This window comes from Vespula pensylvanica, chromosome 1 (genome assembly GCF_014466175.1).
Source record: "Vespula pensylvanica isolate Volc-1 chromosome 1, ASM1446617v1, whole genome shotgun sequence".
Taxonomy (NCBI): domain Eukaryota; kingdom Metazoa; phylum Arthropoda; class Insecta; order Hymenoptera; family Vespidae; genus Vespula; species Vespula pensylvanica.
In genome coordinates, this window is record NC_057685.1 from 1 (window position 1) to 27,903 (window position 27,903).

The window sequence follows — 27,903 nt, forward strand, 5'->3', positions numbered from 1 at the left end:
TATCTGTAGAAATAAAGCTCGTAAACGTGAAAATATATTTGTAAGGAAAATGTTTGTACGCCCGTGTACGATTATTTTTCATATAAATGTATCTTATTTTCGATGTTAGTACAAGGAAAGTATTGATTTTGTAGTTTTTGCTTTTAGAAAGAAAGAGAGTAACCATCCGATTCGTTCAAAGGTCCGTTTTTGTTGACAGTCCATCGCTCGTTGTTTTATGATGGTTTACGCCAACGATAAATACAGGTATAATTTTTCAACGATTTTGACGAACGAGATCGTTTTAAAGATGAAGATTCCGGTGAGAATACGATTCTTCCGAACTTTCGAATACGCGCTTCGTTTTCTTTGAGAAAATCCTATCAAAAAATGATGTTTTCTCGACAATAATTCATGCATGAAAATAAAGGATAAGGTTAAGTTTAAAAAACATTTAAATGGTCGTTATAGCAAAGTCTCGTTACGCACACGTAAATTTGTCTGTTTTTAAATACATACAAGAGGCTCTTCATAGAAAGAGAAAGATAACATTAGTATATAGATAATAGCTTAAAGGTTCCTCTACCTATTGTTTCCGGCAAATAACGAAAGAAAAACCAGTCGAGTGATAAATTGTTATTACTACGCGCGCGCGCGCGCGTGTGTGTGTGTATACACGTCGTACAATTCGGAGAATTTGAGAAGTCTTGCAGAGAAAAATGTTTGTAAATAAACAAGGGACGGTCGGAAAGATCGGCCTCGGCACGACTTTCCCCCATTCGTCGTCGTTACCAACGCGCTGTTGATACGCAGTATTCGTTCCTCTAAGCAGCTATCTAGACGTGTTTTATCTAGACAACGAATGATTCTAACACGCTTGCATCGTGTAAGTATTATATTTCTTAAGTATTTCTCCTAATTTAATTTACATTGATAATCTAGTTGGCACTTGACATAGCTTCATTCAGAATAATAAAGATTATGCCAGTAATGAAACTCAAGTTGCAGTAACTTCGTAGACTGTCGTATATGCGCGTACATTACCTGTGCAATGAAATTCAAAGAGAAAGATAGAAACACGATATTGTAATTGTTGAATTTCTTCTTCTTATCGATTTTTAATCATATTTATAATAGATTATAAATAAAAATAAAAAAGCTTTTATAATGAGGATTAATTTAAGAAAATACTAAATGTGCTTTGTGTAATATATTTAAATTTCATAAAAAAATGAACAGTTTATGCAATTAATTGTAATCGTGTATTCTGTAAAAAGTAAAGATTAAAGTATTATTAGTGTATGATATTCGTGATCGTTTACTGCGCACATAAATTTTCAACGATGTCCAGTTGACAATAGAAGAATTCGTAGCTCAGCGAAACGAAACTATATGTACGATTACATGAAACTTGATTTCTTCAATTTTCTGTAAATATTTATTAATGAATAAAATAAAAGTAGAATGCAAAGTACTAAAGAAAGTTATCGATCATGCAATATTCGATCTTGAAAAATCGACTAAGTCTGTGCGTGAGTGCCTGTGTATGTAAGTATAATTATATATTATATAAATATACACATATATATGTATATTTAATATAATTATAATTTAAGAACTAATTAAATATTATACAAGTATATATACTTAGCATCGAGTCTCATGCAGAATCGCAATCCAGATGTAACCATGGACGTATCCTCGGATGCAACCCCGGACGCAATCTCAAACGCAACCTAACAGATTGTAATGCTTCTTTTTTTACGCTTTAGCACGTTTATCTTAATAGTATTATTAAGGATTCTAGTTTTAAGGTTAATTTATTTTTAAAGCTAATTTTAGATCGGTTAATATTAGAAAAATAGCAGATCGGTTAATTATCTGTCACTTAGTAGTTAAGATAGTTTAAAAAGTTTGGATGTGTATTGAATTGATTCACGAGTGAGTACCATTAGTTATAAAACAGCTATTATTTACGAGTTAATATATACTTTTAATTAATTAATTTTTCCAATTATCTTATTTAACTTTTAAATCTCCAATTTCAGATTTATTAATAACACGATATATTAATTTTAAATATAACATAATAGTGATTATAAAATATATGCACTTTGCATATTCTCGAAATGTACAAATCATATGTAAAAATTATGTGAATCACTTATGTCAGGACAATTATGTAGAACTTTTTGTAATGGTATTTTCAAAATAATTAGTAAAGAATCCAGATTTCTTTTCATGGGTAGAATAGGACACGCGATTGATGAATTTCTGTTCGTCTACGTTCGGATCGATAGAAGATTCATTAAATGCCACTAATTATTATATTACTTTAGTCCGTGAATCTTGCGATAGCAATATCCACGTGGTAAGGCCTCTGTTGAGATATAGTCATAATCTCTCTTTTAACACTGCTAATATAAGACTATATAAGGTGAAATGTGTATTATATACTTTATTACTATCAAATCTGTGTGATTATTTATTTCTCAACTGGAAAACCGTTCAGCAAATCATTTAGTATCGTCATCATTCGATGTAATTTGCGTTGCAATTTATATCTCTACATGTTTCGCTGATTTAAGCTCCTTTATAAAATGTTGGGCTTCATATCATATAGTAATATTCACTTTATTCTATTTCATATAATGCGGCTCGGTATAAGTATACATATGTATTATATCTATATAATACATATCTAACGTATACATATCTAAATATATTTCAAATGTCTATTATAAAAAAGGCATGTCTACAATGTGAATTAGACAAAAGCATTTAAAAAGAAATTTATTATGCAATAAAATAAACAAAATCACTCAATAGTAGACAAAATTATTTAAAAACTATACAAAACGATCTAAAAATATCTGCACTTTCGAGTGAAGTAATCAAAACCATCGGAGAATAATTCTACTACTTCGAAATGTAAATAAAATCATACAAAAGCAGACAAGACCAATTAGAAATCCAAACACAACCCCTAACGCAATTCGGATAGACGCAATCCGTGCTCGATCAAATATAGAAATCGCTCGATCGTTACAGAAATACGTTCAATATTAGAACCTACGATGCCTACTAAATGTAGATTCATACACATATTCATTCATATTTTTGAAATAAATCGCGAAAAGGAAAAAATAAGTTTATTTCACGTTCGGATCACAAAAAAAGAAAAAAAAAATTCTGTACTTTCTCTTGTTCGATGAGAGGCACTCTATTATTAAGGTAATGGTTGACAACAATAAAAAGATGAGGCTTTGATAAGTAAATAAGTTTATATTTACAGCGATTATCGTTCACCTTATTTTCGCAACAAGTTACATAATAAAAGTGTCGCTAACTTCTAGTTTCGATATATTTGCGCAGGATGAGTAAAATGTATAGTTTTTCCCATTGATTTAATCAATAAAATTTTTTCATTTATATTCGTGATTCCCCTGCGTGAATATTAAATATTACATTTATATATACTATAAATCACGTTTTTTCTCTCGTCATCTTTTCACGTGTTTATGTACTTGTATATCGCAAACACAAATCTATAAGACACACGTAGTTATAGTTTTCTTTAAACAACGTTATGCATTTATTATTATACGAGCGTGTATGCTCTTGCCTCTTACATTCGTAATTCATTATTTTCACTTTGTTATCATAATATAAAAATCACAGCATACAAGAAGCCTAATACAACTTATCGATTTATCTTCATGGAGTACGGTCACAAATTTGCACAAACGTTCATTATATTTTTCAGATTTTCAATTTTATATTTGTTTGTGTGCAAAAGTACTACAATAATCTTGAAAAGCGGCTCTTTCTCTCTCTCTCTCTCTCTCTCTCTCCCTTTTTCTCCCTCCCTCCCTCTCTCTCTCTCTCTCTCTCTCTCTCTCTCTTTCTCTCTCTCTTACGTATATTTACGTATTTTTCTCCCAATCAGATCTCTCGTAATTCACGTAAATGATTCTAGATTGAAATCGTGGAATGTAAGCCACAATCGCGTCAGTAACAGATATATAAATTTCGAATATAAATTTTGGTAGTAAAAATATATATATATTTATTTGTTTGTTTATCTATACATAAATTTGTGTATGTATGTGTGTGTATGTCTGTGTGTAGGGGATGTGTGTGTATGTATGTCTGTGTATATATAACTCTGGCCCCGAGTTTCCATAAAATTCTTTTTCTAGTTCTTTAATAGAGTTCTTTAATAGAGTTTTTTCCATCATTTTCTCTGTACGATAATAACCTATATACATTTACTATAATCTTAAATATAGTCCACACTATATATAAATTCTATATAACGTTACGCGTACATTTTTATTCACCGATTACTATCCGTAATTAGACTATTTCAAATTATTCATTTAAAACAATCGATGAAATATACATACACAGTCTTATTAACTAGAAAGATCGTCCTTGGCACAAATGACAGCTTAAAAATGAACTAGGCCGCGAAGCGTTAACCGTAACAACATTTTCGTTTTAATTACTTGATGATTACGAACGTAGAATGAAAGAAAATAGACGATGGTCGCTTTTATCCCATATGTTATAATCATCCAGAGAGGTGTAAAAGAAAATAAAGTTGTTTTTGTACTAACAACGTTCATCCATTTGAAACGTACAATGAAATAAAATTATCGAGATACATGTGTGTGAATGTCGCTAAATCGATCGCGAAGAAAGTTTCCATATGGATGCGGACATTGCGCATATCTCTTATATGTTCGCTCTGATAATGTGATTTATTAGCATTATACTATCGCGCGCACACGCGTATGTGTGTGTATGTGTCTATATATATATATATATATATACATATACATATGTATATATATACACACACACATACACATACGCACACACATAGATACATACACACACATACGCGTATGTGTATATATGTACGTATATGTGTATATATGTATATATACATATATTTAGGCATACGTACATAAGGTACACATACGTATATATGTATATTTACTCTAGATTTAAGGAAAAAGTAAAACTAAAACGTTTCGCATTAAAAAGAGGGTTTCATGAAAGAAGATATGGAGAAACATTAGCGGAATATCCGCAAACCTTTAAGCTTCACTGAAGCGTCCACCGATTCGACACGACGATTCACCGCTTAAACCAAAGTATTTTTCCACGACGGTTATAACGAATCATCATGTATTACAAAGCGTACAATAATAGGCAATCCAGATCTTTCGCTTTTTACTAGAGTCGATATGTTGGGAGAATAGCATGGAGGTGGTGATATCTTGATTCCGCAAGGAAGTAACTTTAACAAAGATCGCACAAAGATCTCCTGGCAAGTATACCTTCGACCATTTTTCCCATTTTTCAGCTTACGTTGTCTTATTGAATATTATGCATTATTATAATATTCGAATTTAATAAAATATTATATTTCGTAAATATCTCCTTAAAAAACCACGACATGCTACGATATCCTACGTATTACACGTAATTTTTGTTAAAATATTTTGCACGCTTATTGAAATCCATCTAAAGAAGTTTAACGTCCTTTAATAATTGTGTTGCTCGGTAATCGATAGCTATCATCTGATTGCACTTGAGTAAGAGGCATCAATTCATAACGGACGATGATAAATCCCACGATATTTACTCATTCTTATGAGTCCCATAGTCCTCAAGAAAAATGGTTCATAATCACAGGCGGCCGAAACCTTGCCCACCATTATGGCCCGATTATAAAGGCTTTCATTAAATCTTGGCTTTCTGTTAGGATTGTTCTCTCAAAAGTCCTTACATAAAAGGGAGGAGGAATCTTGTACTATTATAATCAGCAATAGATTTTTGACCGATGTATGGACGAAGTTCGAGAGGCATCCTTTGGCATATCGCACTTGCCATCGATAGAAATATCTTGCTACGATCTTCTCGATATTTTATTTTCTTTAGTCGATTCTAGGCGATTCTAGTCGATTTTAATCGATTCTAGAATTGGTAACCAAATAGCGATATCCACTTCTTCTAAAGACTTGCATCACAGCTATCCTCTGAAATGCGTCCTCGATCGTATCCAACGACGTCGGTATACATACTGGACGGCCTTTCGTTGTCTTTTCGCGTACCGTTCGGAGGCATACAGTTTTAAAACGAGAGCCCGCAACATATTCGCATTAGCGCCAACGTTCAATGATAGCGTACTATCGTATGTAATCGTGCGCTGTCGCGCGATATCAACGCTAGGACCCTCGTCACTTCCTCTCTTCCGGTTCCTGACTGGCCTTAACGAGATTATACGCGTGACTTCTGTACTTGGTAGGTGGATCGTGTAGCGGTAGAGGCTGCTCGCTCGACGGTTGATTCATAGTGGACATCGAGAGATCCGTCGGCATGTCCGCTTCCGTGTCCAGACTGCTTCCGGTCATGCTTCCCTCCTCCTCGGGTTCCGATTTTATTCGCATTTGTTGTCGCAGCAAAGATATATTTTTTATGTTCTTCAGTTCAGTTGGATTTCGGAGAAACCTAGGAGAAATGAGATAGCATATAAGAATACGATTCATTTATGTTATGTATCTCAGAGATAGATCACCAAATTTTACAAATATATTCTACTTGACTGCAAGAATGAAAAAGAAAATCATATAAACGTGAGTTCGGAAACGCTTCTTTTTCAAGTTATAAACATTTTTTATATATATAAAAGGTTAAGAATATTTGAGATTGTTACAAATTGTTTCATTACAGAAACTACTAAAAACGATTTCCTTCCGCATTAATATGTACTTCGAATCGATATTACATGGATTGTCGATTTGTTGCTTAATGTAAGTAAAAAATGTGCGCGCGCGTACATTAGAGCGAGCACATAAATACGATTCTATATATAATAATAATATATCAGTATCTATATATCGTAATAATATATTAAATACGTATGTATAGGAATGTACTCTGCACAAGCATCTTCGTTCGTGCCTTGCTGTACCGATGTGCGTATGATATACTCACTGATAACAATGCCGCTCTCCCTGGACTTTCCTAAGTATGTTTACGCGATAGTAATAACGTAAAGCTCTGCTCATCTTGTCATAATTCATAGACAAATGATTTTTCTGTATCCCCCATAGCCGTGCTAAACCAGGAGGATCAACAATCTTAAAAACTCCAGTCTCTCGACTCTTCCACGCTATATAATGTGTATATCGTTGAGATGGATCGTTGAGTAACTGTTGAAGAAAATCCCATAGAAGCCTCCCATCTGCAACGAAAGAAAGAACGAATAAGATTGTATTACTTGAAAAAGAATCGTCATATTCTATGTTCTACACTCTACATTATCAAAGAAATATATAATACGAACTGGTATTAGGTTCGGACGAATCGCTAGGAAAGAATTCTCTCGCGGTATTCGCGGCGGCCGGCCTATATGCGCCCGAAGTAAGAGGCATCATTTGGGAAGGTAACGTCGGACTTGGTTGATCCTTAACGCAAACCTCGCTGAGTCTTTGCGCGGCGAGTGCCGTAGGCGTCGCCGGAGGACTGTTACTTCCCCCTACTTGATGATTGTCCTCGTCCGAATCGCTCTTATAAATCTGCGTTTGGTTGCCATCCGCGTGTCCAGGTGAACCAGCCTGGCTATCGACGGACGGTGCCGGAGACAATGTAACGGAATTGGCGGACATCAGCGAGGCCAGATTTGCGGCGTACGGATTTTCAGTCCACGTAGGCGTTGGCGGGTGCGAATGAGGACTGAGTGGATAAGCCGATGGTCTGGTAGGTGTTACAGGACTACTGGGAAGGCACCTCTGTAACTGATTGAAATCGCGCGCAAGCATCGCCAAGACATTGTGCAAGACGTCACCCGCCCCAGGGCACCTTTCGCCAAGATCGGCTTTCGTTAGGAGGCAAAGCGCCTTTCCGTTCATCTGGAACATATCCATGTCGAATTGCGGCAAATCAAATTCCCTTTCGGCCCACCGTAAGAACGCGGCGACGTCCTCTCTTGACCAGAGTCGTGGATCGGAAGCTGTGAAAGAAAAATATCCTCTCAATCTCCGGCATCGCGGTTTGGCATCCATCGGAAGATCGGTCCTGTGTAATAATTAGCTAACTAGAACATGGCTTTCTTGCGTCTCCTCTCACCTAAACTCGCAGGCAAGTGCGTCTTAAAATCGAGCAACGGACTCGGTGGTGGATGCGTCGTTGGCGGAAAATTCATACTGGGTCCGTATCGCCAAAGCAAATCCGTAGGACTAAAGGGTAACGATATACCCGGTGGTAGTCGAGAATCCATCCCGGTTAATCCGCTCGCAGCGGAAACCGGCGGTAATTGTGGCAATTGAATCGCTGGCAACAATTTCATAACACGCCTCAGATTTCTGACTACTGTTTTCCTGTAAAGAAAAGAAAAAGAATACCTGGAATATAACAACAACAACAACAATAATAATACAAGTAACAATGATCATAATAATAATAAGAAGAAGGAAGACGAAGGTGTGCGCGAATGCAATACGGGTATGTTACATGTGTATATCACAAAACATACGCAGATAGGAAAAGAGTGGATCGTTGTACGATTCGTTCTTGACGTAAGATACGAGATGATGATTTGTATCGATCACCCACGAGGGACTACGCTAATTCGACTCGAGCTCTCGTGTCTCTTGAGACTATGCTGTCTCGTACGATAGACATCCGAAAGGTTTGCGATCATTAGCATATAATGTAGAGGCATACAAAATGGAAGACAGCAGGAAAAGGTGTATCCGTTCTCAATGTAGATTTGCATAACTTATTTCCATCGACGTCGAAGCTATTTTCGTTCTGGAGGATCTCGCGCGAAAAAGGTCTACGACAGCAAAGAATCGAAATTCTTGCAATCATCTATCCGCCAGATCGTAACATTTCTTACCGATTATATTACTTGTACGAACTATACGAACAGCTACGTACGTCTTTCAATGTCGGTCAAACTGTTGATTAAATAACGATTCACGTAATTTCATGCTAGACATACGAAATAGGTACGTAGGGCATACGAGTAACGCGCTTCGGGAGAGTAAAGTATGAGAGTCAAGCTATACCAGCATCGTCGGTGTCACTTTCTCAAAGAGGAAATAGATAACTACACGTTGCTAATGTACATAAGTATATGCGCACGAAGAGAAGGCGCCTGTGGAGTACATCACGCACATCTCCAAGAATTAAGTCGAATACAAGTGTGCATCTTCCTCTCTTTCTCTCTCTCTCTCTCTCTCTCTATTAATTATCTACGAATAAAGCAGGAACTCATTTGAGGGTCGCAAAGAATGGCCGTCGATCGATTCGCTGAAACAAAAATTATGCAATTTTGATATGTGCTTTTATATTTATCGATCAATAAGTGAGCGCGTGTGTGTACGTGTATGCTCGTAGTATTTGAAAGTACCTATATACAACCAGGAAACAGAAGAGCTACGGAAGGTAACGGCGAAAGGGGGAGATACGGTGAGTCGAAGGAGGAAAATCCTTGCCTTGCTTCGAGAGGAATTTAACATTTATCATATAACGCGTGTTCCAACGCAACGTCTGTTCTCTTCCACAATCACACACGATTCATCGTATCTTTCTCTCCTCGACCCCGTTCTTCCGGGTTCTTTGCCGGAGAAGACATATACCTACATCTCGTTTCTCTTACCCTTACGTGCGGTTACATCGATAACAGGTGGTTTCTATTCGATTTTGTCTCTCAACGATTCAACGATTAACGTCGAGCTTTACGTTACGAGTTTGGATGGAACGATAATCTTTTAGATTTTAAATTTGAGTATCGATCGCACCCTCTCTCCTAGTCGTCTAAGACGTTTTTCCTCCATAATCAAATATTATGGAAAATCGAACGAACGTTTTCTATGAGAGAACATCCGTGTTGTGTAAACGCCGAGACCGAAAGGGAAATGGAGAGGGGGAGGGTGGGGGGTAGAGAGAAACAAAAAACGAGCAAGGAAAGAAGTAATCGTGACGAGGAAATACGTACGTTCTTAGAAAATTACGCACTAGCAATACTTCTTATGAATTAAAATATCCGTGTTCGACGTTGCAAAAGATGTTGCTCGAAGAGAGCGAGTAAAGAAAATCTCTCATCTGTGATATCTTTCGTGTGGGAGGAAGGAAAAGCCTTGATACGCGGGATAAACGCGGGATGAACATCGATAATCCGAAATAATATGATAAGAATGACATTTCAAAGTAAAAGGCCAGCACGTTCAACATTTATTTCTTACGAGTTGATAAAATCGATAAGAGTCGATCGATAGGATAAATCATTCTTCGAAGAGAAGCGCGTGGTAAGCGTTACGCGCTCTTAACGTAATCATTCGTTACGCGTGCGCCTATATAAGCGCTCCTCTCGCGTGGCTCCAAATCGGTCGACCGATAGCAGCCGAGATCAGACGGAGAAAGTCGAGCGCCTACGCTCGAAGCGTAACGGCACATACAGAGCTACCGGATTCTTCTCCCACTCCTTATACATACATATATTCCTTTTACCAGAGATCGAGGAACAAGGAAGCATTCTTTGATCCCATTTATTTCATCTTTCTTCATCGATCTTTACGGATTCTTATCGAACAGACCGATGTATACCACGATCGATGAAATTAAAACCAATCTTGATCAATTTCCCATACCGATCCTTATTACATATTATTCAATTTGGGATGGTTTTTTTAGACGGTCCGATTTGTATGATATCTCATTCAACAAATTCATACATTTCCTTTGCTTTCCTCAACTAAAACAATACAAAGACGTACGTGCCTTATCGTATATCCGATGGCGATGCCCCGACGGCCAACCATCTTCAAGTTAACGGCAACGGACGGATGAAACGTGAGTTCTCTCCGTAAATCTATAAACCGTCTTAATCGCACGATTGCGCGTGCGTAAAACATCAATGCGGAAAATAAAGTTCACCGGACGACTGGCGGCGAATTTGTCTTCGTGCATACGTAGGTAACCTTGTAAAACTTTCAACGATCTCGCCGAATAATATCAATTAAAAAAGATACTCTTTCTACGTACGGCAAGCAGTGTATCACGAACACGTAACGCTTCGAGCGATAAACCGTTTCTAACGTAACTCCGATCATCCAATGTATCTAAATCCATATAGTGGTGCTACGTACACACATACTCGCATATAAATATACTATACTTATATATACCAATATAATAACATGTATATACATGGAGAGGCTTCTGTACTCTTTTTGTTTACGAGAGACTTATGACGGGTTATCGCTCGCGGTGACATACAAAGTCGAAGCCAAAGTGCCGCAAAAATCATTCCTCGTAGGGATCCTGCCAATGTTGTTGCTCGTCTTCAATCGTATCGTTGATTATTTATCAACTTGAATGTTCGATTATGTGACTTACAGTAAAACATTCCCAGTGATCGTACTTAATTAATATATTGCATTCGATCGAATCTTTCGATCGAAATTGCTCATTGCCCACAGTTTCTTTTATTCTCCGGGAATTTCTATTAAAAGTTATTATCAAATATTCTACGATGCGAATAGGTACTTATGTACGTTACACGATTACGTACATAGGTGAGGCATAATAAGAAAAAAAAAACATGCAAACAATGGTCATCGGCCATGAGTCGTTAGCATCGAGACGTAGAGTCCGAGAAGTGTGTGTGCGCGTGCGATCGTACATGTCAATAACTCTTCGTGGAACATGTTTTTTGAATACCGACAACGTTCGAGATAGTGGACGATAATGGTGCTCATTGAAATCATTGGACTTTCCGTGTTTCTTTCTTTTTCCTTTCGTACTTCCATCCTGTAGCTTCGTCTTTCCCTCCCCCCCCCTCTCTCTCTCTCTACCTCGTCTCGTCTTCTTCGCGTTTTTCTCTTTCCGCGTGCCGTGCACGCTGGCATACGTCCGTTCACGAACGACAGTCGAATATCTAGGCGCAGTAAAGGGGGCGGACGGTACGATGTCCACGAGCACGTGTGAACGCAGCCTAACTATGTGGGCTGTGCACTCGACTGATAAAACGCTTCAGCGACGTGTCAGTGACCCTCCTCCCTCCCACTCTCTCTTTCTTCTTTAAATGCGCGTGCGCTCGTTCTCCTCCTCTTTCCTCTCTCTTCTTCTTCCTTCTTCTTCGCTCTTATCCGACATCTTCATGATGTCTGTCCAAGGCTTCGAAATATTACGCTTCGCGTTCATATCTGCACGCTTAAAAAAAATTAACTAAAATCGTTATGATCGTAACGATCGCTAAAAATTCTTTAATCGTTATTGCCACGTATGTATCATTAGATTAGAGAAATATATCGCGATGGGTTGCGTTTATCGGTAGCATAGAACGACGATACCAAACGCGCTAAATGTTTGGGGTTGGACTCGAAATCCGGGGTACTGATTCCAAGAACTCGGACGGTACGAATTGACCTCATGTTTGAGAACTACTGCTTGTGTTACAAAGAACAGCGACGAGCCCTCCGATGCACGTGCATGCGAGTACCGTCGACCGGAAGTCGATGGAAAAAAAAAAAAAACCTAGTTCACCCTCGTCACTCGGCACCAGCTTCTCTTCATGGGAACCAACCTCCTCTTCTTTCTCTCACACATCAGCGCGCGCACGCACGCACTGCGCCACACGTACGACTCGTTTCATCTCGATCTTCCTCATCTCTTACGCTACGCTAGAAGAGGTCTGTTCAATTTCGAACTTATCGTATAAGTAATTCTCTACTTGCCAACATATGGACTACGCGCTCCCTTTGTGCGTCGACGTTTGCTCTTTCGAGAAAAGGAAATTTCTATTGCCGACATATAGATCTCAAGATCGGAAAGGAAAAAAGAAAAAAAAAAAAAAAAAGAGAGAACTTAAAAGAAAAGGAAAAATGCGCGTACGAGAGACGAACCAAAGTTCTCGACCAAGTCTCGCTCTCTTGCTTGCCCATTCTCCCGCTCTATCGCTCTCTCGTTCCTGAATAGTGTTATTTACATTTTTGTCCAACAATCAAACGGTATCCGCATTCAAACGACCTTCATATTATTCGTATCCACTGCGATTTTATTCAAGGATAACTGTTGCTTCTAACCGAAGACATAGGCGGAAGTTCCGAGTTTGAGAAGGCTAAAACAGAAACGGGATTGGAAATTTCTAAGAAGTTCCTCCTACCAAAAGGCTCATCGTGAAAAGGTGAAGGCCTTTTCTTCAAGAAAGAAGAAAGAGAAAAATGAAGAAACGATACACGTTGGCAGGTAAGGTCGACTGGCTGATCCCTTTAATTCTGTGGCCTCTATAACCATTAAGAACGAATGGTGGGAGGAGCCGGTCGCAGGTAGCCCGTAAATCTTCGCCGTCACCTGCATTTTACCTGCCACCGAAGTACCACCATAAGACGAGGGTAACTCATGCACCATATCGCGCTCTCGCGCGCATAACTCCTTCGACATTTAAATTAGTAATCAAATGGATGATTATGTCGTTAATAAAAGGATACCCATACGCATAGATCCTCCTTTCGTAAGATAGGCTACATAAAAAAGGTACATATAAGTAAGAACATATCTAAATATCACGTGCTCGTTTCAGCCTTGTATCTCTATCGAATCATTTTATAGGATAACAATGTAGTAAAACGCTCACAATCGATGGAATCAAGTTTTCTAAAAGTACCAAGAAATTTATCCGTACAAGAGTTAAACGTGCCAAGAAGGAAGTATACAATAATAGAACGCGCGCGCGAGCCCACTATGCATCCTACCAAATAGCAAAGTATCAAACTGTGATATGACAATATCGTCGACGAAAACAATTTTATCAACATATCGAAATAATCTTCGTAACCTAACGTAAGGATGGGTTTTTTTTAGGATTGAGGAACAATTGAGACGAGTACGACTAATTATTTTGAATTATATGAAAGTCTGAATTGTAAACGCTTAAAGTACAAAGCGTTCTTCATACGTGAGATCTAGACTGCCACGACAGAACAGATATCGAAAGGTTAAAAGAAAATTTGGACTCTCGTGGTTGGAAAATACGGGCGATACGATCGACGAGAATACTTGGATGCGTTGAGATAAAACGTAGGTAGGTAGGTCGCACTGGCAAAATTACTGGATGCTTAAATTCGGACCCCATCGTGAGGTCCAAGTACAGAAAATGTGAGGAGAGGGTTACTAGCGGTGGAACGAGAAGAACGAAGGAGGGGTATGAGAGAGAAGAACGGGAGGAGAGGAGAACTATCGTCGTGTCTCTTGTCCCGGATCCGCCGACTCGTAATAATAGTTATCCCGACGGCAAGGAATGCCAGAGTTGTTGCCCTGTGAGAGCGTCGTACGTGTGAAATACGAGAAGGAACTCCGCGTTCCACATAAAACGAACGGAAGCAAATCGGTTTCGATCGGTTTATTTTTCGCAACGAGCATCTCATTCTGTTTTATCCTTTTATCAAAAACACATTAAATGAATACGATGTAGGATAAGAAATCAAGCATTCCATTCGTTCGTCCGCATTCTATCTACTGGATCGATTGGATCGATCAAAATCAAAGGCATCATACGCGAAACAACAAGCAGAGATTCTTTCTACCAACTTTGTTATCGCTTTGAAATAAAGTAAGACATCGTTAAACTTTAGTGACTCGACGTGCATAAGCTTTCCTCGTTATGAGGAGACCTACCACTGGTACTTCCCTTTCCTCTGCCTTTTTCTTTCCCGCAACTCCGACCGAACGGATTCTTTCAAACGGCAGCAAGAGGAGCCGGATGCCATCCATCGTGTCCGCCAGTTTCCTTTTGCTTAGTTTTTCGTGCTTGGTCGGTCGAAAGATACGGTAAAAGGCGGGAATACGAAAGGCAGAGTTCTCTCTCTCTCTCTCACACACGCGCGCGCGCGCGCGCGCACGCACGCACACACACACGCGCGCGAGCTCTTCGTATTTGGTGGCTATAGGAACAATGAGGAAAGAAGAAGAGAGCAAAGTGACGGAAAGACGGAGAGAAGGAGCTTAAGAAAGAAGGAAAGAAAAAAGAAAGAAAGAAAGAAAGGAAGCGAGAGAGAGAGAGAGGTTCTTCGGAAGGGAAAAGATAAAAGATCTGACAAGACGCCAATGAGGCTCCATTCCTCGCCTCTTTTACAAGCGATAAAGAAGAAAAAGAGGACCAAGGTCCGTGCTTCCGGTCCGGATACCGACCGGTTCTTCTCTTTCGCTAAAGCAAAAAGGAAAAAACGACGAAATGGGAAAAGATGCGGACGATATTTCTTCCCCCATCGTTCGATGAATATACATATTGCGTTTCAAATTGAATTTGTCAATAAAATGAAGTAGGATGGAATAGAAAGATTCGATGACAGACAGCACTTTCGGACATTTTAAAAGAACGATCAACCGGGTACAAGCTGTATGCCGATCTAACGATATAGGGATATATTTGAAAAGAACAATTGATACAATCGGATACTTGGAGATTCCCAAAGCATGGATCATCGATAGGATGAGATCATATTTTGATTCGTTAAATTTTCCAAGCACACCTATAAGAAGACTACGCCGATGAAACATGTCGTAGATACAATGCGAATATGGCGTTCCTTACCACGCCTTAACTGTCGGAGACACGTCTCGTCTGACGTGTTCAGCGCCGTTCCTAAGTCGAGTACCGCGGCGTCGTCACGCATACGCTTGGTTATGTCTCGTAATTATAATAATATCTATATCCTCGCGCGAAGTAGAGCCTCGACGCAACGAGGAGAAATGATCGGATTTGCTCGTTGGGAGCAACGAGCAAACGGAAATATATCGAGTGAAAAAAGACATAACGCGCGCCACGTCTTTGGTACATCTATCTATAGCCGTTCGTAGCGATATCGCTTCGTTATCTCGTGTCTTTTCGCATTCCTTAACGGTTGGTCTAGACATCCTCCGTTCCGAGATCGGAACTCGACGGGATCCACTATCCAAGCGGTGAAACCGTAGAATTAAATGGGTAACCATAGAAAGAATCGAATCTTTTGACTTTGTACGAAGGTCGTTTCAAAGTCGGCGGTGCGTTGTCACAATCCTCACGAAGATCGATCGAGCCCTTCCCTTCTGGGTCCTACAGAAATTTCCATTTCTCTTTCCAAGCCACAGTATATACTGCTTCCTCTCTCTTACTTCCGGGTTCGGGGCTCTTCCGGTGAGCTCGACGCAATAGCGTTGAAAGGGCTCCCCCTCCTCTCGTCCCACTTCCTTTCTCCGCCGCCTTTCCTCCCGCGCTCCTCGTCGTCGTCAACGACGAACCGCTTTCTTACCGCGCCGCCTTCAGCCAAGCTCACCCTTCGTGCACTTCCCCTTTTGCCACTCCTCTATCCATCTTTACATGTACTCACACACGCTCGCTCGCTCGCTCGTTCGCGCGCATATGTATACCTTCTCTCCCCACATTCTAACCATTCTCTTTGCTATCCAAGTAGCGCTTTTATCTTACTCGCGATCGATCACGATTGCCATGCTCCAAGATTTTCTTGCAGAAATAAAGAAAAAGATTTTCTAATGGCAGGACTTTCATAAAGATTTTCTAATGGCAGAATCGTGAACCGAACGGCCGCATAAATTTAGCACTTGGAGAGGGAGAGAGGAGATGGGCAACCCCTAACACGAGCGAAGACGTACATTGAGAAATCGAGAAAGGGGAGCAGGTATTATCACGAGCTCGAAAAAAAAATAATGAAGGTATCGCGACCGAGTCGGAACGGTGTCAGGTGTCACAGGCTGACGCGTACGGAAGGTGCCAAGCATCTGTCGTAACGAGTGTAACGCGGAGACAATCGTTACTAGCGATCGCGTTATGACTTATGGTCAAAGCATTACCTACTTATAATCAAGAACACGATAATGAAAGACGAAAAAGAAGCAAAGACAGGTAAGAAAAAGTCGAATAATAGTGCGAACAAGGTATTACATATACACCTATACCAAGGGTGGGAGTAGACAGTAGAGAAGAGCAAGAAGGAAGAGAGTGGGAAAAGAAACGGCGCGACAAGAAGACGGAAGGGAGCAAAGTAAGAAGGAGGAGAAGACGGAAGAGAGAAAAGAGGGGCGGGGTGGAAGATGGTAGGGAGGGAGAGTAATCCGATGGTAGTAGGAGAGACTGGAAACGGAAGGAGGACGTCGGAGCGAGGGGAACGGCAGTGCCAGTGGAAGAGACAGAGAGAGACGAGAGGCGAGGCGAGGCGAGGCGAGGCGAGGAAAGGAAAGGAAAGGAGAGGAGAGGGAAGGAGAGGAGAGGGAAGGAGAAGAAAGGGAAGGAATGGAGAGCGAGGAAAGGAGAGAAGAGAAGAGACGACCTTTTCAATGTAATCACATCGAGCTTGTCTCAGAAGCGTCGGCAACCAGGAAGCAAAACAGAAATAGGTGACCGCAACGTGCAGTATGGTGACGGAGACGAATTCCTACAGAAAATGGAGCTATTATTTTCTTCTACTCCGTAATCTTATGTATCTTGTTCAAATATAAACATTGCATTTCTATATGTGCGCGCGTATTTTGTACGTATATATGATGTATGTACGTATGCGTTACGTTCTATCCAATCCCAAACTTACCAAGTCGAAAGAATTACTGCAACATCTAATGAATCCTGCGAAACTGATCCGAACGTTTTTTCGGGAATATCGCTTTGTCTACCAGATTTGCCACGTGTCGAAAAGAAACGTCGGGAGCGAAAGAGAAACCATTCGAATCATTCTTTCTTCCGACTTTATACGAGGACTCGCGGATAAGCGTTTAATATAATCGCGCTTATTTCGCAACGCGCCTCGTTGCTCGCGCAGAGGGAGAGAGAGGGAGAGAGAGAGAGAGAGAGAGAGAGAGAGAGAGAGACGAATACGATCTCTTTTATTCTTCTACGAACATCATCGCTTCACATTTCATTTACTAATCCGTTCCCTCGTTTTATCGCACTTTCTACTCGATAATAATAATACCTACCAACGCGCTAGGAAAGAGAATCTAAATAAGAAAATGAAGAAGCAAACGATTAGTTCCATGCATATGCGACGCGTTTACAAATCGCGTGACATCGGAACGCGTTAAATCCATTGAACTATATATCTAGCGATAACGATAACGATAACGATAAAGACGTTAGGAAGTCGGTTTAAAAAAATCGAATCGAATCTCACGGTTCTCTTCGCTCTCCTTAACGATATTCCATTGTGACGTGGGGAATAAAAGAAACGATTCTCGAGGGCGCGCTTACTATTATCGATTACGAATTTGATGCTTCTCCTGCCTACGAATATTTATTAACTGTAAAGAAAAACAAAGATACGACCCAAACAGCTTATCGAATTAATGTAGATCGCAGCTACTTCGACTCTTGCGTTGAATCTTCTCCTTTTTTTTTTTCTAATCATTCTAACGAGAAGCACTTCTAATCGTTCTAATAAGATCGCAAAGGAGAAACGTTGCATTGCTCGTGCTAAACGTTTATCGAAACGAAAAAGATCTATATTTGATATTCCACTTTGAACGTTGCCTCGCGTCGCATCGCGTTGCGTCGCGTCGCGTCGCGTCGCGTCGCGTCGCGTCGCTTCGACGCGGAAAATTTAAAAGAAAGGAGCTGAAGGCGTTACGAGATACGTCTCCACGGTAAAAGTCGTACAAGCATCTGCTTCCGAAATACAAGGAGAAAAAGGATAAAATCGCTGTGTACCTCGATTAAACTATGCTTTCGCAGGTTTATCAAATCCCTCCGCGATGCGATGCAGCTTGTTAGAGCATCCCCGATCTAGCTACGTCCCGAAGAGCGATCTTCTATTCCTGCTTCTTCTTTTCCCTCTTCCTCCTCTTCTTCCTCCTCCTTCTCACCACCTCCTTCTTCCCTTTCTCCTCCTTGTGCCGTGGCTGTCGTGTGATGTGACGTACCGTCTCACGATATCATCAATGTGACCCAACGTCGTTCGGCCCCTTAACTAACGTACGTTCCAATGACTTTTTATCGGCATTCACTCGATAAAGATTCTTTTTTTCGAGTTCATCGTTCAGCGGATACGTCGGAAGACGTAACCGAGGCTCAAATATTTATCTTACGGAGGGAAAAAGCCTCTTCTCTCGCTCTATCACTCTCTCGCTCTCGCTCTCGCTCTCGCTCTTTCTCTCTCTTTTTTTCTTTATTACACACATACAAGCACACGCACACGCACACGCACACGCGTACACGCACACGCATACAGACGCGAACCCGCCGTCACAGTTCTGGATTAACGAAACGTCACTGCTCGCGCACGTGAGTACACGTCGAGGTTAGATGAACGTCAGCGAGGGCTCAACAACGGTTCAGCGATGCTGCGCAATGTACTCGACAAAAATATTAACGACGAGAACGTTGAATATCCACACGAACTGCGTACACTTGAGACTCATTTATCTCTAACAAGTCACAATTTCGTATTAACCATCTGGCCGCAAACAGGTCCTTCCTCCTCGATAAGTTTCCTTCCTTTAGCGATAGGAAAAATAGGATGAGATTAGAAGGAGGGATGGGAGAGTGATCGAGAAGATCAGAGTGGATATCGGAGAGGGGGCGAGAAAGAAAGAGAAAAAGCAAGAGAAAGAGTGGGTTGGCTGACTGGCGCGCGCGCCAGAGAGAGAGAGAGAGAGAGAGAGAGAGGGAGAGAGAGAGAGAGAGAGAGAGAAAAAGATATGCCGGCTTAAGCTCCTCGAAGAGACATTTGCTGCTCTTCGAGAGCGGTGGCGGTAGTTTCGCGTAGCTCTCTTTCTACTCGTTTTTCTTTCCTCTTACGCTACACACACTCTGTACAGTGCTTGATCGAGCAAAGTGCGAACGGAGCGACGGATGTAGTAGCGAACGAGAAGGAGAGACACGCGTCTCGTAGCTGGCGAGTGACTAAGCTCGTCCAAGTCGCGCGAGTCATGCAGTAGGAAGTATCGCCTGCTAGCTTGCCGCCAGATTCTATCCCCACTTTGGCATCGTCGATATCGGCAACGCTACTCGGAGAGATGGAAAGAGAGCGCCCTGATCCGCCAGTGGTGTACGCCGCCGATGCGCGCGGCCGATGCGCGCCGCCAAACTCCTGTCCCAGTAGTGTCCAATTCTCGAATAATACTGACCACTTGTTCGGATCGACGAGTTCTCGAGAACAGCCGCTCTTTTCGTCCTCGCCAGACTTGCTTCCCACACGTCGACACATTACATCTATTTTAATTCTGATCCAATTAAGGGGACGATGAAGAATATTTTTTAATCGTACGCGAACGACTCTGATCAAAAAAGAAAATTATCGAACGGTCCGATAATCGTAACCTTCCTTTATCCGAGAAGTTCGTTGCGAGACTGGATCTACCGCAAGATGGCAGCACCACGTAAACGGATATGCTCGTACATACATACGCATACGCATCGTATCTTAAATCACTCTCTTTGTTATCGGACAGGGTTGTTTCTTACGAAAACCTCATCCAACAGCGAATACGATTTTGCGAATGCAACATTTCTATTTCTTTTCTTCGGAAAGCGCTGCGCCCCGCGCGGGTCTATCGTCCAAAGTTAAACGCGAAGAAATTCTCGGGGCATCCATTGGTGAGACTCGTTCTCCAATGAGGCGCCGGCGTTAAACTCGTGCTCCGTCGCGAACGGAAATAATCAAAGTGCAGCTACGATAAACGGGTAGGGAACTCCGACGGGAGATTATGGAAGGGGATTCGCTGACTTCCTCGTAGCTTCCTCGTAATCGTTATCGTGATTGTCGCCGAGTTAACCCCAGCCGATCGTTGACACTCGACGAGAATAAAACCGCGGGCAAACCGCTTTTCGAACCAACCGACGGACAAAGTTATCGATCGCGCGACACCGGTTAAAATACTAGATATACTCCTATTTTCTCTTCTTTCTTTACATTGACCGTCTGCAACGTCGAGTCGCAGCAAGTGCATTCGATAGGTACGAAAATGTTTTTCTTGCGTCACAAGAAAAATATGGAAATATTCTTATTACATTTTCTTATAGAATTTTCTATCGTCTCTTCGAACCAACTCCCGCCGCCTACCAATTGTATTCGCCCTTATTAGTTTCGACATCGAAAACGTTACACATATCGTCAAGCTGTTCGTTCGGGTTGCGTAATCTCTACTTTCTTCCTCTTCGTTCTTACTTTTGACTTTCTCGTCACGTTGATATCTTCGAGGGTATTTTAAAAAGCGTCTAAGCGCAAACTCCGAATCCAGTCTATACTTCGACGTATAAACTGTCGCGATAGAATGTTATGACTCGGACGCAATCCTGACACGCGCCCCAGTTAAACGATGAATCTATCAAAAATCGATCGAACGATTTTTGCGCTGGATTCTATTGAAATATAACTGATTATAAAAGCGATACTGTTTCCTGGAAAAAAAAAGCGCGCCAAACACCATGACCAGCACCATCAGTCACAAGCACCACAGGAATCGGTGGTACTCATAAGCCAGGCAGGGCAGAACATAACAGGTAAAACAGGTTTGTGGGCGTCCTGAGAGAGCTACCTGTACCGCTTCTTCTGGGCCCTTCCGATCCTCGCGCGTCTCTCCTCCTCAACTTCGGTCTCTCCTTTTGATACAGGAACCCTCGCTCCTACGGAAGGGTCTCCGAAAAAGATCAGAAAAAAAGATCATGCGGTGGGAGAAGGCAGAGAAGCAGGAAAGGGAAACGGACCACGTCTACCGTGGTGCGCGTATGCATACACGTTCACCTGCGCGAGCGGGCGTAACATAATACGACGAGGATCGCATCGTGCAAATGCCAAAAGAATTTCGTTACGAGAGTATGCGCTGTCCAGGGACGTCTTGGGATTCGAACCTTCTCCCTGCACAAGCGGTTGCGGAATCGACGACGCTCTTCCTTCCCTTCCGATAAAAGACGATTTAGACGTTTTCAACGATTCAAACCGATGGAGCACAAGCTTCGCCTTCTTCTAATCGTTCTCAGCTTTGACGTTTCAAACGTAATATAGTCGGACGTAGTCGGGCACGTGCTTACGAGCAAATCCTTCGTACGACCTAGCAATAACTGTTAAATGCTACAACGTTATGTGTTTCCAGCGGTGCATCGCCGATATCACTCTATTACATGCACTTACTTGCGTACATCGAATCAAAGCGCTTCCTTTTATTTCTCACGAGTATCGACGACGAAACATTCGATTATACGTATCTTGGATATACGCGTATCTACGTATATATGCCTACATGTATACCTACGCGCACGCACCCACGCACGCACACGTGTACAGATGCCTGTAATATGAACGTGTAAGCGCGTCACTGTGGAAGTGCGCGCGTACGTATGTATAAAATGTAGACCTTAAAGAGCAGGTAGTGCGCTTTCAATTCGCTTTTGAGATAGCGCGGAAGAGCGAAGAAGCTTGGAACTTTTGAGAGAAGCTAGTAGAGGGTTCTCCTTTCTTTGACTGATCGCACGTAAATTTTGAAGGAATCCACGGGTCTATTGTGGATCATCGGTCGTGCGAGAAAAGAAATTTTCCTTGGACGAGCCGACCGTAAGATCTTCCCACATACCTGCGTCGTGATTAATGTCATGCCTGTTCGAGACGTTTTTCATTCGAGTCGTTCGTATTTTTTAGTTTCTCATACGAGAATACATATTTAACGTGTACGTCGGTCAACGATTATACTTGGTCGTAATCTACACGGTATAAAAGTGTAGAAGAGACAGTCGAACGGATCTTGAGTGACCTATGGCCCTGTATTGGCCATCTACGTACGTACGTAGCTACCGAGTGATCGATTGAAATCCCGATGGCGTATCTTATTCTTTCATTACTCGATGGCACTGTGTAATCGACGCATATCGCATTTACGATAGAGCATCGAACGCTGTAAGCGAAGTGGTTTAGTAATCCGGCAGCGGCACTTGCGCAATCCAGGAATTTCTCATGCGAGGCGAAGGAAGGAAATTGCGTTGCCCAATTAGAAATCGCGGGAGACCGCAGAAGGAGGAAAGGAACGAGATAAAGGAAAGAAAAGGAGATAAAAATAGGGAGAGGGAGCGCAAAAGGATGATCGTAAGAAATAAGAAAGGGAGTAGGTATACCGAGTGAGACGGGAATAATAAATATATTTAAATGTGATTAAATGTCATCGTTTCACTTTTCACGTAATTCCCATCGAAAGCGGTCAAAGTTATCGATTTGACTAAAATAACTTTGTAGTAGTCATTGTGTCTGGCCTTTTTTTCATCGCGATTCGCGAGAATATCACATCTCGAAGGCAGACATTCTATGGCAACGAGCGATGACGAGGCCTTTGCAGGAATCCGGTCTCTTCCTCCTCCCCTCCTTTCTCCTTTTGCTTTTCTCGAACGATTACGACACTGCTCCTCTCACCTCCGCCTAATCCCAAATGCCGTGTTGCAGAAGCACTGGAACGAAGGAGGACGAGCGGTCGAAGAAGAAAGAAAAGGGTAGGAGGGCAAACGACGGAGAGGAGAAGAGAGCTCCACTCGTCATCCCGGATGTGCAACATCTTTACATGCTATTCTTCGATGCAGTTACCTACCAACACGATTGTTCTCTTTTTCGCCTATTAACGAGTCTTTAGCTATACCTGTCTCTACGTAGATGTATGTACATCCATATCACGATACGGCATATACCGCACTGTGGCACGCACGCACGCACGCACGCACGCAAGCAATGAATAATAATAATCATGAAATAATAACATATTACGACAAATATTCAACCAATTGAATTTGGACGCGAGTATGACTTCGTTATTACATTATTATTAAATGAATAATAGAATTGTTGGCCTATTCGACTGAGAATCCGACCGAGCGAGTATTCGTTGCTTTGGAGAAAGTGTCTCTTGTACGATGCCTTAAGGCGCATTTCACATGCGCTTTAAGAGCTCCGGCAAAGCGAGTTCCGACTCGCGGGCCGTGTGTTAACGCACGCTCGGCTTATGTAATCGGTTACGGTAATAGCGTAGTTATAGCAATCCGGGAGCAACCAACGGGTAACACAATTCCTTGTTAATACGCTAACGAATAAACTAGCTCCTATATTGTACATTGCTATCGCCTATTTTCATACGAGATTCTTCTTTAAGAATAAAAACTAGAAAATACGAGTTATAAAGCGTGCCTGCACGAGGACTCTACCTCGACTTTATTTATCGCCCAAACGATAAACTTTCCATTTCTTTATGAACCACGAGTACTTATCTATCTACGATTTTACAAGGAGTCGACAATGACCGATCTTTCTTTTCGTTCCCAGCACGATCCTTCCTTCGGGATCGACCTACATTAGATCTGTTATATCGAAAATATGTAATTTCGATGGAATAACGATCGATCCTGTGCGATATGAGTTACTTGTAATTTAATAATGCGTTAACGCTCGAACGAAGGAAACGAAAACGATCAAATGAACGATAAGGAAGAAACTCTTGAAGTGAGCGGCAGACGCTTACAGCTATGGCGACTTCATGATTTGACCCGTCGAGCCGACGAACCGGTTATCAATGCTCGGAAGCGTGTCGTTCGGCTCGATTACGATACGTCCTCGATGTAGGTGAGTACAGGAGCGTACCGTCGTGCACCTATCCTATATGTATTATCGTCTACACGTGTATCAACATAGGAATCTGACAGTATCGTCTCTAGTCCGCTAACATAGCTAGTGGTGTATATCAAAATAATGTCCTTTCTTCCTTTCTTTTCTCCGAGCTTTCACGGTCCGCTCTTACCTTCGATTACTTATTCATTTTCGAATCGACTTTATTATTACCATCGAATCGAATCTCTCATGACGATCGCGGAATAAAGTTTTCATTTTTCGCATTAATTTGTGAAACGTGTAGGTATGTATTGCATAAGTATAGATATGTGCGCGAGTACTCGCGGAGGCAAAGAGAATCGGATAGGAAGACGAACGAGCGGAACTGAGGTCCGTGGAGCTTCCTTTCCTTTCGACATGCCTGGCTGCCTTCTCATCCTCTCCCACAGATTACGACCAACTTTTCTCTCTCTCTCTCTCTGTCTCTCTCTCTCTCTGTCTCTCTCTCTCTCTCTCTCTCTCTCTCCTTCTGTCCCTCTCGCGCGCGCGTCCAGTACCTTCACTTGCTTGCTTGCGCGCACGAACACACGTTCGAGCACACGTTCACCTTCTTACTCTCCCTCTCTTGCTTACCGATGTGTAAGCACCACCACGTTAACGACAAGCAACGAGCCGCTGCTAATACTACTAAGAACAACAGTAATGGTCGTAAGACTATTCGAATCGGAGCAGGTCTGAAAAGAAGGAACTACGTTGGACGCACCTACTTCCGGGATGCGTCTCAGCTCGGCGCACCTTCATCAACGAGTGATACGTTCTCAACGATCTACGTTAAATCTTCTAATACAATCTGCTATCATCGAATTTTTCTTTTCTCTCGGATTATTAAAACCTGATCCATCGATGCAATCGTTGTTTCATTTTAAAATTAGTCTTGACGATACTTTGACTCGTCAAATTATTTTTTGAGGAATGACTTTGCGAACAAAACATTAGCACACGTATAATGGAGGAAGCCATACCTCATTCCGCATCCTTAAGTTCCTATCGAACGGCTTTACCGACTCGACCGACGATCGAATCACTTTAATTTCTACGTACTAGGAGCTTCTGCAACTTATAAATGTGAAACGCACTGAAGGATACGATTATCCATGGCATTTTTACAAATTCTTTGTACAACAAATAACGAATCGGACAATATCGAATATCTTTGCGACCTCGAGAAAATACTCGTGGCACGATAACCACCAACGCCGCTGAGTTCGAGTAACATTAAAATGATTGTGACCTTATCTCGAAGTCTGCGTACTTTCACCTACTTGAAGCACACGGCTGTATGTTAAAATATGCAATACTTTGTGCGCTATCCATACGATGCTTTGGAGCAATCTGAGATTGATGCATTATGCGTATAAATTTAACGTAAATTAATAACAAGTTGAATCATCCTCTCTCTCTCTCTCTCTCTCTCTCTCTCTCTCTCTCTCACGCGCACACCTAGAATTTATCAAAATGATGTAATCGCTTTCTAGCGAGATTACAAATAGTACATGCAACTTCCTTGCGTGATTGGTCCTTTTAGTAAAACCTTTAAAGTTTTACGAAGAGCATGAAATTTACCAAAAAATTCCAGGCGATCTGCAAAGGTATGAAATTCCATCCGTTCACCGATTTTCTCTTGTCACGACAACATAAGGTGCGCATAAGGTGAAGGTATCGATTGCGCAACATCTATATTATGCAACGAAGGCGGCTTCCTGCTGTTATCCAATCGTCCGGAGCACAGGAACTCGATATAGTTGCACAGTCGCTATTTTCAAAACTCTATTTTTCTTTTTCTTAGCTTCGTCAAAGCGCTCCGATAAATGAAATTATCTACGTAATCACAAACGAGTTTTTCGTTTATCGAGATATAGTTTTGGAACAACTATCGCGCGCTATTATACAATTACTTTGCTAATGCAATTTTTTGGATAAAGCGATCGCTCTTACGGCGATACAACTTGTTTGATCCTTCTTCAAACATTTATACTTCCATTTCTACGTTACTTTTACGTAGGTATCTACATACCTATTTTACCAACGATAAATTGGGAAGGCTTCGTATACTCATGCAAAAGAATGTAACGAACTTTTATAGGAAGCCGTAGCGCGCATCTGACATTTGGAACCGTTGCGAAAGCAACTGTGGGAAGTTCTACGCGAAGCTGATATTTACGCGCGAAGAAAGTAAAGGCACCAGCCATGATGTTTCGAGCTCGATCGATTCTCGCTTGCTGCGATGAAGGTAAATATAATTCTTTCTCCATGACAATTTGGTATCGGGCGCATTAAATGTCACAATCAATACCAGTTTATACGTCTACTTGGAAATTAGTGCATCGTATAAAAAGATATCATATTGAAAATAATTTAGATCTAGATTAAATAGTTGGGCTGAAAGGCCCGTTGAAAAATAAAGGTCCGGATAAAATTGACGAGCGATTGGATGAGGGATACATCCGTAGACGATTGGAAATAATTCGTGTGTGAAATCCGTACGATGATCGTAACGCTCGCTCAACGATCGTCCATATTAATGTTCGTAAGCGTCGCTGATGCAATCCTGGTATTCGTAGCAAGTAGAGATAGACGATAAATCATGTATTTAACGCCCTGCTCTCCCTTACCTAGCCTTGAGTCTACGTTGCACGAGCATATATCGTATTTAAGGATAATAATCCGAACGCATATCGTAGACGTTAGACGCTAGACGCTTACCGTGCTCTTGATTCTATTTTCCTTTTTCCTAACGCATACGCCTCGCCAATTCGCTACGAGACGCAACACAAATGTTGGAAAACTAAGGCATTCTCGCTATTCTCGAACGACCGTATCGAGAGACGCGTGTATGCGCGTATGCCTGAATAGACACGAGTTGGTTTCATTAGGTTCTCAACTATCAATCACTCTATGTTGCGTCTTGCCAGCATTACCGCAAAAATATTGACATGTTCTTTATTAGAAAGGATGTAGTCACAGCTATTTGTTTTCTCTTTTTTTTTCTCTTTTAAACAATTACACTTTGCACGAAAATCTCTGCAACATATACTCTCGTTCTCCGTGTGTGTGGGCGCGCATGTATGTGTATATGTGTATATATATATATGTATATATATATATGTAAATAGATGGTAGAATGGTAATTGCGAGAGAGAATAAATCGCGATCTTCCTTCGCGTTGAGAAACGCTCAGTTGGATGGCAACTCGGTGGATGCTATCCACTCGCACGTTCTCCAGACAGAAAAGAGAACTGCGAGAAATTCTGGCGCGGAGCGCTACTTCCTGTTCAGTCGT

At 41.4% G+C, this 27,903-nt stretch overlaps 1 protein-coding gene and 1 long non-coding RNA gene across 8 annotated transcripts; one reads left to right on the forward strand and one right to left on the reverse strand.

The window, feature by feature from the left end:
- Window positions 1-4,914: 4,914 nt before the first annotated feature.
- Window positions 4,915-20,231, reverse strand: LOC122634238 (ets DNA-binding protein pokkuri). Of its 7 annotated transcripts, none has more exons than XM_043822993.1 (5): window positions 20,116-20,231; window positions 8,125-8,375; window positions 7,343-8,008; window positions 6,991-7,240; window positions 4,915-6,504 (listed from the first exon to the last, which is right to left on the reverse strand). In XM_043822993.1, the coding sequence occupies exons 1-5, from the start codon at window positions 20,193-20,195 to the stop codon at window positions 6,234-6,236; spliced, it is 1,518 nt and encodes a 505-aa protein (XP_043678928.1). In that variant the 5' UTR covers window positions 20,196-20,231; the 3' UTR covers window positions 4,915-6,233. The 7 variants fall into 7 exon arrangements, with proteins under 7 accessions (XP_043678928.1, XP_043678921.1, XP_043678911.1 ...); XM_043822986.1 differs by lacking the exon at window positions 20,116-20,231 and adding an exon at window positions 14,680-14,883; XM_043822976.1 differs by lacking the exon at window positions 20,116-20,231 and adding an exon at window positions 10,783-11,154.
- A 2,054-nt stretch (window positions 20,232-22,285) lies between these two features.
- LOC122634273 lies at window positions 22,286-24,140 on the forward strand. Its single transcript, XR_006328349.1, has 2 exons — window positions 22,286-23,082; window positions 23,415-24,140. It is a non-coding gene; the product is annotated as an uncharacterized LOC122634273 (long non-coding RNA).
- Window positions 24,141-27,903: the final 3,763 nt, after the last annotated feature.

What these genes read in the sequence shown, in the direction of transcription:
- LOC122634238 (XM_043822976.1), bottom strand. Translation starts at nt 10,916, where the DNA reads ATGTTTTACGCACGCGCAATCGTGCGATTAAGACGGTTTATAGATTTA. An exon ending in GCACTTGCCTGCGAGTTTAG is followed by an intron (nt 8,009 to 8,124) that starts GTGAGAGGAGAC and finishes TTTCTTTCACAG; the next exon opens with CTTCCGATCCACGACTCTGG. An exon ending in GGAGAGCGGCATTGTTATCA is followed by an intron (nt 6,505 to 6,990) that starts GTGAGTATATCA and finishes CATTTCTCCTAG; the next exon opens with GTTTCTCCGAAATCCAACTG.